Raw genomic sequence first — 17156 nt, forward strand, 5'->3', positions numbered from 1 at the left:
TATATATATATATATATATATATATATATATATATATATATATATATGTATATAATTGTAATGTAGGTATAAGTATGATGTAACGTTTAAGAGAACTTTAACAAGTGTAAAAAGCACGCAACACATTTACAGAATTAAAAAAAAAAAAAGAAAAAAAAAAGAATCTGTCAAAAATGCCATTAAATACTGAAAACATTTTTGATAATAAATTTATGTGATTTGCTTTCTAAGTTTCATTCAGTTAAAGCGCAACTACGGAAACAGAATCTTTGCAATTTTAAATTTAATCAAATGATTATTAAAATATTATTTTGCCTTTTTTTTTTTTTTTTTTTTTGTTTTGATATATATATAACTTAATTATTATAAAATGTTGTAAATAATATCTTTGTGGAATTCAATTGAGCGAAATAGAATCGAAAGCTAGAAGTGAACAAAGATTTTAGCTTGACTATATAGTAGATTTACTAAGATTTCTGATTTAGATATAGCTCGTAGATGATAAGTCTAGTCAAGAATTAAGCGCTAAAGAGGAATATCATCGTTTCCTCCCTTACTTAAGATTGAAAAAAAAATGAAAGATTTCTTATTTTCTTCCATAAGTGCAAGCCATAGTCAAAATCGGTTAGAGTTTCTTAATATATTTCAGCTCTCTATCTCAAATTTTTTATTCAAGTTTCCAAATTTTAAAACAATTGAAAATTTGCAACGTTGGTAAAGATTTAATAAAAGATTTCTACTGCATATTGTTAACATCATAGAGATTTCAATTTCAATTTTCTTTAGTTTATTACGTCTCGCATGGTTGCGGATGACGATGATTATAATAAAGATAGGAGAGTGGAAGAGAAACATGAAGAGAGGGAGAGCATCTAAGAGAACGTCTTAAGATAATTTTCATGGCCAAAAACCAAATTGGAAAAAAAACATTTTCAATAAAATTAAAAGCAATGTGCGGCTTTGATTTTATAAAAACAACTAGCAGCGATAGTCATAGCCAATTCGATTAAGTTTAATAAGGAGTCATCAAATCCAATGAAAAAAAACAAAAAAAAAAAAAACAAATACAGAATCCTTTATACTCGCATCGATATCGAACTTAGAGAAAATCGAGAAAATTCTAAAACAACAATTTTTCTTTTTATATTTGACATCGCCTTTGGATTGGAATATATGAGAGAGAACCTACGTATATAAGCATATAAGATCTGTCTTTGGATATGATTGCGTAAAATAGATTTTATTGAAAGTAAAGGCATCCCGGCAATGGTATATTAAAATTGATTTCATTTAGGTGAGCGATCCGGGAGATCCTAATCATGTTATACATAAACGTTCTAATTTTGTCTTAATATTGCTTTCCATATCATGTCTCATTCGATTCGCGATATAAGCGAATAATAGTCACGTTATTATAGGAAATGCAAAAAAGTGCATTTGCAAGACTACATTTTCGTCCAAGTTGAATCCATTCAGGTTGTGCCACAAAAAATCAGTTATCATATTTCTGTAGCGTTTTCTATTTAAGGGAAAATGCATTTTCATCTTCAAAATGACATTCTTAGCCAAAAGCTTATCTTTGTGCACTTATAGGTCTTTCAGGAACAACACGTGTCTCCTCTTTCCACTAAAGCATGTGGGCATGTGAACGAAACGTAACCGTGGCTTCATCGCTTTCATAATTTCTGTGCGCTGTATGAATTATATCCTACAAATAATGACCAAATCCCGGTCCAGGATTGAAAGAAAAATGTAATGAAAATTTCTAACAGAAATGTGTTTTGTTCACGTTTACTTTCGAAGACACCAACAGGGGAATGAGCATTTAAAATTTTTCTTTGAAATATTCTTAGTTAGCGTAATTAATGGGCGGACGGGGGGGTTGTCTAAGTTATATATATATTTATATATATGTGTATATATATGTATATATATATATATATACTTTTTTATGGAGTTATTTACAACATTTAAGATTGAATTCTTCTTCCCCAACCGTAAATTTGTATTCGATTTCATTTGATTGCTTTATTAAAATTACAAACGACTGTTATTTATTTTTGCCTTTTTGAATAAAATGCAAAATTTTCTTTTCTTTATCACTCTGTCAAAGTATATCTCGAGTAATAGACTAAAATTCGAGTAAATTTTTTCAAACATCAAACATCACTCTTTTCTCTGACTTCTTACTGTCTTTTTACCTAAAGCTATACTTTTTTTTTTTTTCTTTTTGTATTTATTTCATACCTATGGACTTATTAAAAAAAAAAAAAAAAAAAAAAAATGGATATTTATTTAGTTAATACATAAACCCTACTCTAATATTATTAAATAAAGAGTAAATACTTAAATGACTACTCGATGATGAGTAGTTGGATTTTCTTCACACACATGTAATACATTTAGACTAAACTAGGAGAAAAATTAAAAAGAAATTAATTCGCTATTGTTAAGGCTTCTTTTTTTTTGTTTTGTTTTTTTTTTTTTTTTGTTTTATATTTTTTATCTCTTGGTTCAAATAATATATGTGTGTGTGTTTTTTTTCTTTTCTTTTCTTTTTTTTGTTTTGTTTTTCTTTTCAAGGTACAGTACAAATAATAGCAGATTGTAATTAGTTTCTTCTTATTTGGTTTTTGTTAGGTTAATTTAAAGAAAGTAATTAATTAAACACATATACGAAAAGCTTGGGATATATAGAAGGGCTAAGGGAGGTGGGAGTGTGTTTTATAAACAAAGTAAAAAAAAAAAAAAAAAAAAAAAAAAATAATACATTTATAAAGAATATTAATCAAGTGCAGAGTTATTCATCTTTAGCGAGAGTTAAGGGCACCGGTATAATACTTTTGATAAAGCTTTAAACCTATTTAGCAAAAGCTACAACCTGAGGTTGCTTAGCAAGTTTTATGTTTTTTGTAGCTGTTTTTCTTTTCTTTTTTTTTTTTTTTTGTTTTTCTTGTTAATTTATGGAAAAGTGTGTAGCAAAAATATATAGTAGGATTTTTTTCGTTTTTTACTTTCTCTGTTTTTTTTTGCATGTTTTAAGCATGTAAGAAAAAAATTTTGTTTTTTTTTTTTTTTTTGTAGCTTTTGTGGTTGTTGTTTGTTGTTATTAATATTGTTATTATTATTATTATTGTTGTTGTTGTTGTTGTTGTTGTCTTGATTGTTGGTGTGAAACTTACCTATAAATAAGAAAAATATAAGTAAACCTAATTCCCGCATTGAGGCTTTCAGAGTTCGTCCTAAAATTTGTAAACCCTTCGAATGCCTAGATAACTTAAATATTCGAAATACTCGAACTAATCGTATCACTCGTAATATTGCCAAGGACATAGCCTGATTCGATGACTTGTCCTAAAAATTACAATTCAATATAACGTATTTTACAACAATTATATAATCACAAAAAAATGTAGAGAAAACGAAATAATAATAATAATAATTATAATAATTGTAATAATAATAATAATAATAATAATAATAATAATAATAAGAACAATAAATAAATGAAAAAGATTCTTCTTATTTTTAATATATATATATATATTTACGTTCAAATATAATACATAAAATTTAATAGAAATTGAAATGAAATAAACAGAGTTTAGAGTTTTACCAAACTAAATTTTAACAAAAACGGAAACGAAATTTTTTTATATAAAAAAAACTAAAGGAAATTATTTACGAGCATTTCAAGTAATAATAATAATAATAATAATTAATAATAATAATAGTAATAGTAATTTTTGATAAGTATTAGTTTGTGAATAAATATGTTTTTTAAACTATATATTATTTTAATACAAGTTTTTCTTTTTTCTTTTTTTTTTTTTGTTTTGTCTCTTTTCTTCTTTTAATTTTTTTTTTTTTTCTATTTAATTCAACATTTATACACAAGTATCGTATTTGTCAAACGCGCACATATACATATATGTGTAATATATATGTATATGCATATGTATATATTGACAACGGATGAACGTACCTGTGGACTAACTGGCGCTTTCGGAAGATTTAACGTATCCTCCTCTTCGGCTACAACGGTACCCAATGTAATGAAATACGGAATGATGGCGATTATGTCGATAACATTCATGACATCCCTGCAGAAATGTAATTTGTTCGGACAAGCGAGGAACCTATGAATTTATATATGATTTTTCAAATGGTTAGTTAGTACATGTGATCCGACTAAATAATTATAACAGTATAGTATATATATATATATATATATATATATATATATCATACTTCTTATATGGAAATGTGTATTACCTGACAGTGAGTTCAAATGTAAACCAAATAATACATAACGTTTCTATAAGGAAGAAGGGATCTGTTATGTCAGGCACCTCATCTTCCTCGATTTTTGTGCCGTTTGTAGTTGTGTTGAACACCTAAAATAAATGTTAATTGCAAAAAATTTAATGCAAGAAATGGAAATTTTAATTAATTTTACAATTCTACATAGGCAGAGGTTAGGATAAGTGAAAGATGAAAAGTATATGAAAAGGTATGTAAAAATTCTATACCTTTTCAACCTTAACCTAAGTTCATAAGTTATAAACTCCCAATTCTCCTAGATTTTCCAATGACATCCGAATACGTATATCGGATTTGCTTTTATCAAGTTTCCTTCGATGGACCTATACTTCATGGTACGAAGGAAACCAGTTATATAAAAAGGCAAGGTCAAGTTTTATGCTCATATCCAAGAGTCAGACGATCTCGTGCCTGATAATGAGTTCAAGGCCCAAGGGAACTTTCATTTCTTATCATTTCCTATCTTCTATCACTTTTTAAGCAGACTTTTTATCGATAAGATGAATTATCGGTCAATTTTTATGATAATATCAAGCGTCGCTTCAATGAGGTAGCCCGCGATAGCTAGCAATTATTAAATGTAAAGAATTCCTTTCTAACAAAAAATGTTAAATTTTAGTTTCAAAATGATTACGCTTGGCTTCAGTTAAGAATAAACATAATACGCATTCTGTTTGGGTGCCCAGCAGATTGCATTACGGTGCAGCTGGTATCTAATATTTATTCTAAGCTTTCTGTGCGCCTTACCATACAGTAACTAGATATTATCGTAGTTCAAAGTGAAGATTGATCTAATTCGTCGCCTTACCTTTCAATTGAAATTACAATTATAATGTCATTATAGGGCATTAAACCCTCGGTTTTAGAATTCAATCCGAGGTGTGCAGCAGAGAGTTGCCTGCAGATTTGATACTTTAGATAGTATTCTCTTCCTATACATGATAGAAAACTGAATGCTACCGTTATGATAGCAGTAATGGCATTCTTGAGCGTAGATTTTGATTACATTTGTGCGAAATTTTCTATTCTAAACTAAAAAAAGGAGATTTGGTTGTCTTTTACGCTTATAGCTTATATGGGCTGCAATGGACAAGTTAATGAAATAATTAATAAAAATTGCTTTAAAATGTTAAGAAAATATCGCTTAAATCTAAAGATGTCGGCTTCATTGAAAACTCTACCGCACTTGAGATTTGAGTCCACCACCCTCAGATCTCTTAGCCGAGATTTTTTACCTACTATTCGGTCACTCAGGCGGATAAGAACATTTTAAAAGCTCTAAACATTAGGAATCGTGGAAAGAACATTTAGAATATGGAAAGTTCCGTATAAATTAATAAGGCGTGGAATATTGCACTATACACATGTATAATGTAGTTGATGCTTGTGATATATGCTATCATTTTTGAATCTGATATGAATGGGTATCCGAAACGAATGGGATTTACTCGTGAATTCTTTACATTCCGATTAATTTAACGATGTAGTATATATAAATCCGAGATAAACTTATATTTTCTCGCTTACGCATTTTGTATTTACATATGTTATTCATTATTCTCATTTTACTTGCTTTATGTGTTGACATATTTGAAATTTGGTACGATCTTACATTAGTTTTTAATGGTAAAAGTCATTGTGTATTCTACCGAAGAGTAGTAAATCTGGACCGAATTTGAATAGTGTTATATATACTATGATAGTAGATTTGTCATCCAGAATAGTAGTGCCCTTCAATTCGTATCGATATAAAGTCTCCAATTTACTGAATCATCTTATAGGGACATCTATAACTGATGACGTATGATGTATTATATTGACACATGATAATCATTTCATTATGTTACAAGCTCTACTAATTCATTTCTATTATTCTTTAAATGTCTACGTTATATATATTTTGTATTGTGATTACTAACAAAATGCTGGATTAGTAATGCTTGTGTTTCCGACGCGTTTACGATGCTGTCCTCAATTGTGATATTGGCAGCAGTAGATCGAACTTTATTTATTTCAAGATGACGGAAATAAAAGGTTCAATATGAATGAATTTTCTCCATTGTTTACAATTTTTTTTTTTTTTTTTTTTTGTGTACGAGATTTATTTCAATTTTCTTACAAACTGAGCGACAAACGTTGCTCTTCATTTTGCAAGGCGTTCGATCTTTTTATTTATTTGTTTTTTTTTTATTTCATATTAAAATGTTCGTCATTCGAATATGTTATGGATGAAGGGTGGGGTGAAGAAGAGAAGAAAGGAAATTTGAAGTTAATTATGCTTACCTTATAATGCTTAAATTCGGGTAATGTTTCTAGACAAAATATAACAATTGATAGCAATATAACAAATACACTAATTATGGCTACAACTCTGGCGGCTTGTGAACTTTCTGGATACTCGAACAGTAGCCAGACCTTTCTTTGATTTTCATTTTCCGGTAAAGGTCTTTCCTCCTCCTTAATAAAGCCTTCATCCTCTCTACAGAAATTAAAGTAATTAAAATACACATAAAAATGGTTTTTCGTAAGTAAATTCATATAATAAACATTAAAAAAAAAAAATTTTTTTATCAATTAATTTTAAATCTAAAATTTCGTATTTATTTATCCTTTTTTTTTTTTTTAATTCATAATAAAATAAATACCAAAAATATTTGATATAGTTTTTATAAAGTGTTTTGTAGATATATGAGTGTGATCTCGGCTCTCTTGATATGAAATGACTCCACCATTTCCTATTTAAATCGGTTTAGTTGTCCATGTATCTCTCTAGCAGTTGAGGCATTGCAGAATCAAAGGCTGAGGGACATTGTTAACACACTAGCTAATGATTATATGATTGTATGTTATTATTATAGAGAAAAGAGAGGGGGGAGAGATAGACAGATAGATAAAGAGAGAGAGAGAGAGAGAGAGAGAGAGAGAGAGAGCAATCGACAGAGAGAGATGTGAGGTGGGAGAGATATGTAGAGAGTTAGACATGTAGATAGATAGATGGATAGATAGATGGATAGATAGGTAGACAGATAGATAGACAGAGAAAGAGAGAAAGAGAAAGAGAAAGAGAGAGAGAGACAGAGAGAGAGAGAGAGAGACGAAGACATAAGGATAAATAGATAGACAGAGAGGGAGACAGACAGACAGAAAGAGAGATAGATAGATAGATAGATAGATAGATAGATAGAGAGAGAGAGAGAGAGAGAGATAGATAGATAGATAGATAGATAGATAGATAGATAGAGGGAGAGAGAGAGAGAGAGAGAGAGAGAGAGAGATAGATAGATGGATAGAGAGAGAGAGAGAGAGAGAGAGAGAGAGAGAGAGAGAGAGAGAGAGTAACAGTAACCACGGGCCGGCCATATTAGCCCCCCTATGCCGTATAAACAAAATTTTAAGCTGGTGGTCAAGTGAATTAATGTGTCATCTCGTTGTTATGTTATACTAACAGCCACATTGTAAAAAAAAGCCAATTAATGTTTTATGTTTAATGTTAGAAATTAACGTTCGCACCAACAGCAATTGCAAAAACAATATATACATATATATACATATATATACATATATATATATGTATGTGCCTATAAATTTCATTAATAATAAATGTGTTGTTAAAAATTAACCCAACAAAGTTTTAATTCGCTTCCTCTTGGGAGTCTATTCAGTTTATTGAATTAATTTTTATAAATTGTTTGCAATTGCCGGTTTCCTAAATATCGCAGTAACGTTGGTTTTAACATTGATGCGAATAATTACAGTCAAATTTAGTGATTTTTCTTTTTTCGTTTCTCCTTTTTGCGAGTAATTTTTATTTGTTTTGGTTTGCTTTTATTTTGTTTTTTTTTTTGTTTTCTTTTTGATTTAAAAAAAAATCTTTTTAACCTTTAAAAGGCAAATATAAGTCTTACCTGAATTTATTAATTGCTTGATCACCTAATTCATAAAATTTTATTTCTTCACTAAATACGTCTAAAGGGACATTGACCGGTCTCCGTAGTCGGCCACCTAAAGCAAAGGAATTTCAATAAAATATTTACAAAAACAAAATAAAAATAAGATATATATATATATATATATACATATATATATACATGTGTGATATATATACAAAGAAAATTTAAAAATAATTATTCATGAAAAAAAAGGGAAGAAAAAAGACGAAAGATTTAAAAGCATATTTTTTAAAGTGTTTTAACTTTATTTTTAAACTTGAGCATTATTTAATACGTAAATAAGAGGTTTTTTTTTTTTTTTTTTTTTTTGTTTTCATTTTTTACCACTCTAATGGTACAACTTACCGCTTTGATAATAATATAAAATGGCATCGAAGCTCGGTCGACTACGGTCAAAAAAATATTCGTTTCTTAGCGGGTCAAAGTACCGTAATCGCCGAGCTGGATCCCCCAGTAACGTATCGGGGAATTGATTTAACGTTCTTAATTGTGTTTCAAACCTTAACCCGCTTACCTGCAAAACGAAAAATTATTGTTATCACTACTATTAACATAAAAAAAAAATAAAAATAAAAATAAAAGAAAAGAAATGGTCATTGCTTACATTTATTACAACTCTTTCACAAAAATCATGATCGTGAGGAATGGGTTCAAAATGTTGTGGCCCTCCACCATAGCCATGACCAGCCCCCCCTTCTTCGTCTTGACTGCTCAATTTGGGTAAAGACCTAAGTAATAAAAATTAAAAATTATAATAAGATAATTATTTGATATTTAAAGAAGCAATTAATTAGTAATAAGCAAAAAAAAGAAAAAAAAAGTGGCGTAATTATGTGTGGATTTTGGATACTTGCCACATCAAGCCACTAGTTCTATTCGAGTTGGATTGAATTTTGTTTTGTATCCATCATGAGCAGTATTAGCTGATTTTCGAATTAAAGGCGAATAATCATAAGCAAATTTTGCACTCTAAGCATTTTTTTTAAAAGAACGCAAGTATGTACGTCGGGTCATCACATGCATATCGTTTGATAGTGCATTTGTTAGACTAGACGATATATAAAAGTGTTGAGTTTTTCTTTACTTACTTATAGGCAAAGTATTGTGCGGCCAGTTAGAAAATTTTTCTCATAATTAATTTTTTTTTGGAAGAGAATGGAAGAAATTTCTTAAAGGTTAAGCGATTATTTCGTTGAATTATCCTTAAAGTAACTAAGCTTTGTTTGTCGTTTCAACAACGATTAACTTTTTCGTACAAAAATATCATAAATATTTCTACTCACATTACATATATCATTTTTTTTTTTTTTCTATTTTGGCAGAAGCACGGATCGGCGAATACGTTTATACTTTTTATGAATAAGGTACGTTGAACAAAGAGAAAGCAGTTCATAGTTGATTTAGTTTGAAAATTCCAATAGTCAAGGGATAAGTGGTATAGTCTCAACAGCTTAAGAAATTGGGAATCGAGCAGTAATAATAAAAAAAACCGATGATGAAAGCAATTGAATTTTCGGCCGTTATACGCAGCATATGCAAAAAGTGGATATATGTATATATGATTACTTGGATGGGTAGTGGGAAAAGGCGTTCTTCCTTTTGAAAATATAATTTATCACATCACCCAGTAAGTGTCCAATCTGACACTGAAACAATTACATGCTGCAAATTAATTGTCAAATTTTATAACATATCGCGTTCGAAAATTGTTATTATCCAGTAATCTTGTGGATCTATTAAAAGTTTTGCTTTTGCTCAGAGGCCTATTCAGTGATGTGTCCTATTTTTAAAAAAAACATTAGGATCAGTGATAGTATCACCGTTTTCAACTCTTTTTTTTTTTGTACATAGAAATGATTCCTACAACCATTTCATATTAGAGATGGATATAACTGATGGCTACTTTGCTTAAAACGATCTTGAATTACAACTCAAGATAAAACTCCAAATCAAAGTAATTCACTCCAACTACATTAGACGGAAGTCGTTATAGCAATACTAAAAATTTATATTGTAATGCTATTAATGCGTTTTATTTTTTATTTTTTTTTTTTTGCGATCTCATTTATATTGCACATAATGTATTGAATTAGCTACTTGCATATTAGTTTATACGTTTTTATATTATACTTTGTTTTATTAAATTTGCATAATTATTTCCTATAGGTAATCATCATAGTTTATTTGAAAAATGGAATAATGTACCACACTTTCAAATAGTAGAGCAGAAGATGTTATTAATCATATTTTCAAACATTGATGAACGAATATTTACAGCATTTATTTAACAATTAATAAAATCTATTAAATAAATTTTGGTTTATTTAACAACTCAAAATTTGGCATTTTACATAAACTGACTGCCAAATGATGCCGTTGAAGATATTTTCATTTATTACACCTCTCAACTTTCGGTGATGGGTTCATTTTGTCAAAACGTTTGCAAAGCCCAGAAGGCAAGTTCATAGTTCTTACAAAACATATATACACAACATCAATTTTGGAATCCATTTAAACATATGTATCTATCCACCTGTCTGTCTGTCTGTCTGTCTGTCTGTCTGTCTTTCAGTTGTAAACATTTTCCTGGCCCCAAAATTGAAGTAAAGATTGCAAATTCTTGCACGCAAGTTGGTAATGAAAATGGGCTAAAATGGTTGAAGGACACGCTTACAGTATAACACGTAGACTGCCGACACCTCTGCTGGAATAAAAAATTGGCTTCTTGTACATTACTTCTAAATTGCAGCACACAAATCTACAACAATTTGAACGTATATAACTATTGTCAATATAGAAATGGAAAGAATCGCCGACACCTATTAAATTTATGTTGCATTATAATTTCACTTTTTTTCAAAACCTTTAAAAGAGAAGTAGTCTTCAAAAACCCCATAAAGTATAAATAATCTACAGCCCAATTGTTCAATAATCTCGCGTTAGCGAAAAGGAAGATATCGCTTAAAAATTTGCAAACAAAAAAAAAAAAAAAAAATCAGCCACGCCCATTCCACATTATAGAAGATGAAAATTTTGTCCTTTTATTTATTTTTTTTTTTTTTAATCTTTTTTAGAAGAACTGTGATGGGAATAAAAGATTCGGTCACGCCCGAATATAATTTTCTTATTTGCTTTTGCCTCTCATTTCTTGGCCATCGTGCTGGATCTTTAAACGGTAAGACGATTGCCAGCCAAATCAATTTACCATGCTATTACATTCAAATCAGATGGAGAGACAGACAGAGAGTGAGAAAAATAGATAGAAAGATAATTATTGTTATTGCAAATGCACAAAACGTTCGTTATTCTTTAAATTGATTTCCATTTATTTATCCGCTTGAGTTATATTATATGCCCATGTTACACAAGTGTTACTACATTACAAATAAAGGAAAAAATATTTATATATATATATATATATATATATATATATATTTTTTTTTTTTTTGGCATCCATATCGAGCCGTAAACGATATTATCACATATTATGGCATAAATTTTGCATTTTTATCTTATACGTTTAGCAAGTTCATTACTATTAATGATGCTTTTTTTTTTTATTCTGAAAATCACAACAGGTGATTCGGTCTTCGGGACGTGTGTTTTGAATGCATTTTCTCTCAAACAAAATTTCTATTCATTAGAAAGAAGAGTTGGGTGCCAACAGAAACTATATTTGCTGAAAAATTTTAAATGACGTCATTACATATGCAACTATCGTAAGTTATCTTTTCTTTCGATTTTTATGGTTGCTTTAGTTTACAATTTTTTAAGGGCTTCTCAACAATTACTGAGGGAATAGTGACGCTCTCACTTGGTAGCGGTACAATGTCTATCCATTGATAGTTGCATAGTAGCATTGAAAGCTGCATCAGTTGACATATGTACACTTGCGATTCCGCAAGATATTGTCGCTTTATTCTATTGATCAAATAGTTTCATTTTCGCCTTTTAAGAAAGTGTCACATGCGTTTATAATGTCCTGACAAGTGCACCTAAGAGCGCTCCTTAAGTGTATATACATATTTTTTAATTTCTATTAGACTTAGCCGCAGTGCATTAATTCGTATCTTTAGCCAGCTGCTTATCTGCCGGTTAATGGTTTAAATTTTTCATATTTTCAAAAATGAGATAAATAGTTGCAACATGACATACATGCAATAGCTTAAGTTTACAAATGCTCATAATACACCAGTTAAAGTGAATATAAGCCAAAAATAAAAAAAAGAATTTTCAACAGACTCTTCCCAATAATTTATAATCTCTAAGAGGCACTTGTCTACAATTTTCTACAAGTCTTAATAGTCATAGTCCTTTCGCTTTTTTAGCGGAACAGGATCACTGAATTCTTCTGAGTTAAGAGTTGTGATAAAGGATTTTTTTCAAGGGCTTTCCTCACCGCATTGCATACGTTCAATAAAACGATTCCTTTTTTTTGATTGTGTTGCAAGCGGCGTTCTTATTGAAGATTATAGGCGGGGCGGCGCAATTGTTTTAATTTTCGTTAGTCCCGGTAAAGATTTTGTAATCAAATTCGTTTTATTGGGGTGTAATTTATTGTCAATGTTGCTGATGACTTTAAAATAGTTTGAGCTTCGCGACAGCGGGATCTTCTACAGAGAACTCGAATCGTATATTTACAAAAGAGGGCCTCTTTTAAAAACGCCCTCTTTTCTCAATAGTCACACTACTATGAAGGTCATGCTAGTTGCTATCGTTTACTTTCGCCTTAACAGGTAGTAGCTGGGCTGTTTCGGTATTTTCTTTGATGAGATCGAAAATTTATGACGAACATGCTGAGTGGCCGTAATCTGAGATTATATGGAAGATTTAAATACAAAAATAGTTATAAGTCATATTAGAGTGAGCGCGTCGGGGTTATGCATATTCATATGCAAGCGCATTGTCTACAACTTAGACATCGTGGCAACATCGTGGAACAATCGTAGAATAGCCGTAAAAAAAAGTGTTAGGAATTTGCCTTTTTTTTGCCTCCTATTCGCATTACCACGGAACTCTTTCTAAGGACATTGCAAATGGAATAAAAGAGAATGCCGTTTATTGTTGTGTGCTGCTTAAACAGTTGTTTTGCTATTTTGCAATGCATCCAATGAAGGATAATTTACGCGTAAAGCTAACACGAGGTGTGGTGGTTGACTGTTTAAATGTTGAATTGCACTGTAAAATCAAGTAAAATACCCACAGAAACTAAGAGATTTAGAAAAAGTTTTACTATATATATGTTATTATGTTATGGCTGTTGGTCTCTGGCTTCGAAAGCCGATTTTTCATACGGTATGCCGCGTAGGGTCTCGTAGAGCTAGAATTTGATAGGCACACAAGTAAATAGAAAAATTTATTCATCGATAGCAATAAAGACAAGTGCCAAGACCAAGCATTGATGACACTAACACTAGAACTACCCAAGTGGGTAAGTTTGACCCCTTTCGAGTTTCAAGCTTTAAAAAAAAATAAGTGTAAAGCATCCAGAGTTTGAAAACTTTTCGTTGTGAAATATTTTTCATACACACAAAGGCTTTTTTTCTTCCTGGTCTAGTTGTCGAGATACCGATCGCATATACCTATCGCATATACATATTTCTAGAAGAGTGTGTCAAATTGATCCACGCTTTCGGGGAATAGTCACAGGCGCGAAAATCAAAATTGGAAGCTGAAAGAGCGGTCGGTGCGCATGTACGTTCATAGTGAATAAGAAAACTGCTTTATCCATATATTTCCGAGAACCGCTTGCATTTTAGTTGCGACAATCATCAAGATGGACCCACTAATTCATTCACGAAACGCCGGTAATTCTAGTTGTAAAAAAAACCATTCTTCAGTTAAAGTCACTAATTTAAATACATTATGAAGGTATTGCAATTCGTTAAGGAAATCATTAACTTTTCAACGTGAAAAGAAACGAATAGACGATGGTGTCCAATTGTCAAAATGTTTTAAGTTTTGCTAAAAGTTTCACGTTGATAGTGATGAATATGGATTGAAGATTTGCCTCAAGGCGAATGAATGCATATTTCGTACTTTTTTTTACATCATTTCTCGTATCATTCATTAATCATATTATTGTCGTTATACAATTCGTTAAGTTATGACACTGACCCTAACGCAGGTATATATAATATATTTGCAAGAGTCTTGCTTAATTCATATTCTAAGATTTTATTTTCAATATATTTTAATTTAATTATGTAAAAGTTCAACAAAACAATGTCATTTTAAATGAATTAAAATGAATAACATGACCTCAACTTTCAAACGCAAACCTTGGTGCCAAGATGTACGTCGTTATCATTTCAACTGCTTCCCAGTGCAATTATATATATATATATATATATATATATACATATATATGCATTATATAATTTTGCCTATATAGGTCATACCGTTCCAGCTCGATAATCATTTTTATAAAATTATCTGAAGAATAATATGTGAAAGATGTGAAAAGAGAAAATAAAAATAAAAAAAAGCCATACACACAAACACACACACACACATATATATATATATATATATAGCGGCATAGAGGCAGTGACGTCATAACACGAAAGTAAATCTATCAGGGACATAAACTATGAAGTATACATAAAGCAGGAGAGAGTAAATAGCATTTTATGTGAGAGTTGAATATATAAAGCCGCTGACCTATATACACAGTGTGCCTACATTTTTTTATATATATGTACTTCGATATATATATATGTATATACCTATTTATATATTAGTATATAATGCTAGAACATTAAACGAGAAATGAAGGAAAAATAAAGAAGGAAAAGCGATATCATTTAAAAAAAAAAGAGAATCAGAAAATTGTAGGACTTCAGTTTAAATTGAGAGGATAATTGATAATTGAGAAAGCTATTCATATGCATAGGTGTTCATATGAAGGAAGGAAGACGGAGAGGGAGAGAGAGAGAGAGTGAGCAAAACATAAAGAGAAGGAGAAAGACAGAGAAAGAGTAGGAGCGAAATAGCGAGAAAGTTAAGTCAGTTTTGTGTATCGGATATAGCGGCAAAATGAAATCAAGTCATACAGGTTGTTCTAAATCTGAATTTTAAAATTCAATGTTATTGTCTATACCGTATACTCTTATTCTCTCTGGAAGCATAATAGTGAGTGGTGTGCGTAGTTTTAAGTGAATAGTTGAATGAATTTTCACATACGCGTATATAAATAGATATGTATCTACAAATACGTTTGTAAAAGTGAAGCAATGAACTTTTCATTGATCAATAGCATTAGCATTTTATGGCGTGAGCTCGTTGTGTGTTATCATTGATGTCGATGTTGATGCAAATACATGCATATTTATTTTTATGCATATACTTGTATACATTACCAAAAAAATATATAATCAAAAGCGTATACAATCTGAGAGATTTCCTCCTGGTTCCCCATATAAAATATCATTTTTTCTATTTATTTTTTCCTTTTCATTTTTGTTCCTTCGTCTACGTTAAATGCTGACGTCATTCGTTGGGAAAACAAAGAATATTTATATAGACAAACGAAACAAGATGTATACGTGGTTAGGTATATAATTATATGTGTATTCGATATATGTTGGTTTTTTGTACATACATGTACACTGCCATAACAAAAACATGCAAGATAAATTTCATTGAAAAGTTTTTTCTTTTTGTTTTTGTTTTCGTTATCGTTATCGTTTTTTTTTTTTTTTACATTGATTTGTCAACCGCTTCTAAAGCAAATTTTCTATATAATCTTATATACAAATAACGAACATATAATTTTGTATCTATGTCTATTACGGAATGGCAAGTGTGTACATATATTATACACATTATTATATGGTTTCCTTAAAATAAAATTTTCTCTCCCAGTAATATATGATTTATTTGTTATATATATGTATATCAAAATTTTCAAAGATTCTCTGATTGATTTCTTTTTCTTGTTTTTTATTTTTTATTTTTTATTTTAATATTCCTTTGCTCGTAACATTATTAAGGAAATATTTTTGTTCGTTGTTCATATGCTTAGGGTAGAAATTATCGCTATTCGATACTTAATATTTGTAGTTCGCATTTAGCAAAATAACGCGTGAATTCTTCTTGGAGCGATTTTCTTTGCGAAGAACTCCGCGAACATATCGTTCGAAAGTATTAATGCCACTTAAAGTCAAGGGCCGCTTAGGTTTCTTTCGCTTAGGAAACACAAACATTTTCGATCTTGGACGACCATTCGTATAAAGACTACCTTATTGTCTAGTTAAATGGGAAAATGTAGCTATGCGACCGTCAAGATTCTAAGTAAGATTCTAAACCAAACAAGCGATAAACATTTTGGAAGGCAAATAAGCTTTTAATTTGATACATTAAATATTACTATCTGTGGATTTTTAGTTAAACGTAGCAAATTCAAGTGAATGTTGAAGTGATTGGTAGGTGGTGAAGTAAAAATTTCTAACTTATACTAAATAAGAGAAATTTTAGACAGAAAGCGCAAAGGAGATGACAATCAAAACCAGCAGAATCTTTATCGATGGTGAAAAACGCCGTTTCCTCGATTGGGAACGATATCGTACGTCATGAGATATTCTCGCATAATATATCGGATTCCCCGAATAACTAACTAGTCGAGAAGTGAGAAAACTTGTCCGTTATATATTGTAATCTATTTTTGGCATTATTTGTTCTTGGAATCGTCAATTAATTGTTTATGTATGACCAGTTTTATTGACTTCTCATTTAAATATATAGTTCTTCACGTCTTCCAATCGTTTAATCTGAAAACGAAACAAGCGTTATAGGCGCATGTGATTAAATTGTTTTCAATAGAAAAAGTGTTCGCGCATATTTTAAACATATTTATTTATCAAAAACTTGTATATTCATACA

General features: G+C 30.1%; 1 protein-coding gene across 17 annotated transcripts in view; it reads right to left on the bottom strand.

Moving 5' to 3' along the window:
• Positions 1 to 17156, bottom strand: part of LOC119638007 (potassium voltage-gated channel protein Shaker) — a 319681-nt gene that overhangs the window by 40830 nt on the left and 261695 nt on the right. For 15 of the 17 annotated variants that reach the window (XM_038034552.1, XM_038034608.1, XM_038034635.1 and 12 more), the window contains 7 exons: positions 8878 to 9001; positions 8619 to 8787; positions 8229 to 8325; positions 6607 to 6802; positions 4276 to 4397; positions 3986 to 4139; positions 3183 to 3354 (listed from right to left, as the gene is read on the bottom strand). In XM_038034552.1, the coding sequence (XP_037890480.1) occupies positions 3183 to 3354; positions 3986 to 4139; positions 4276 to 4397; positions 6607 to 6802; positions 8229 to 8325; positions 8619 to 8787; positions 8878 to 9001 (1034 nt within the window). The remainder of the gene's footprint in view (positions 1 to 3182; positions 3355 to 3985; positions 4140 to 4275; positions 4398 to 6606; positions 6803 to 8228; positions 8326 to 8618; positions 8788 to 8877; positions 9002 to 17156) is intronic. The other 2 variants (XM_038034572.1, XM_038034562.1) reach the window with 1 other exon arrangement.

Source organism: Glossina fuscipes, unplaced genomic scaffold (genome assembly GCF_014805625.2).
Source record: "Glossina fuscipes isolate IAEA_lab_2018 unplaced genomic scaffold, Yale_Gfus_2 0, whole genome shotgun sequence".
Lineage (NCBI taxonomy): Eukaryota > Metazoa > Arthropoda > Insecta > Diptera > Glossinidae > Glossina > Glossina fuscipes.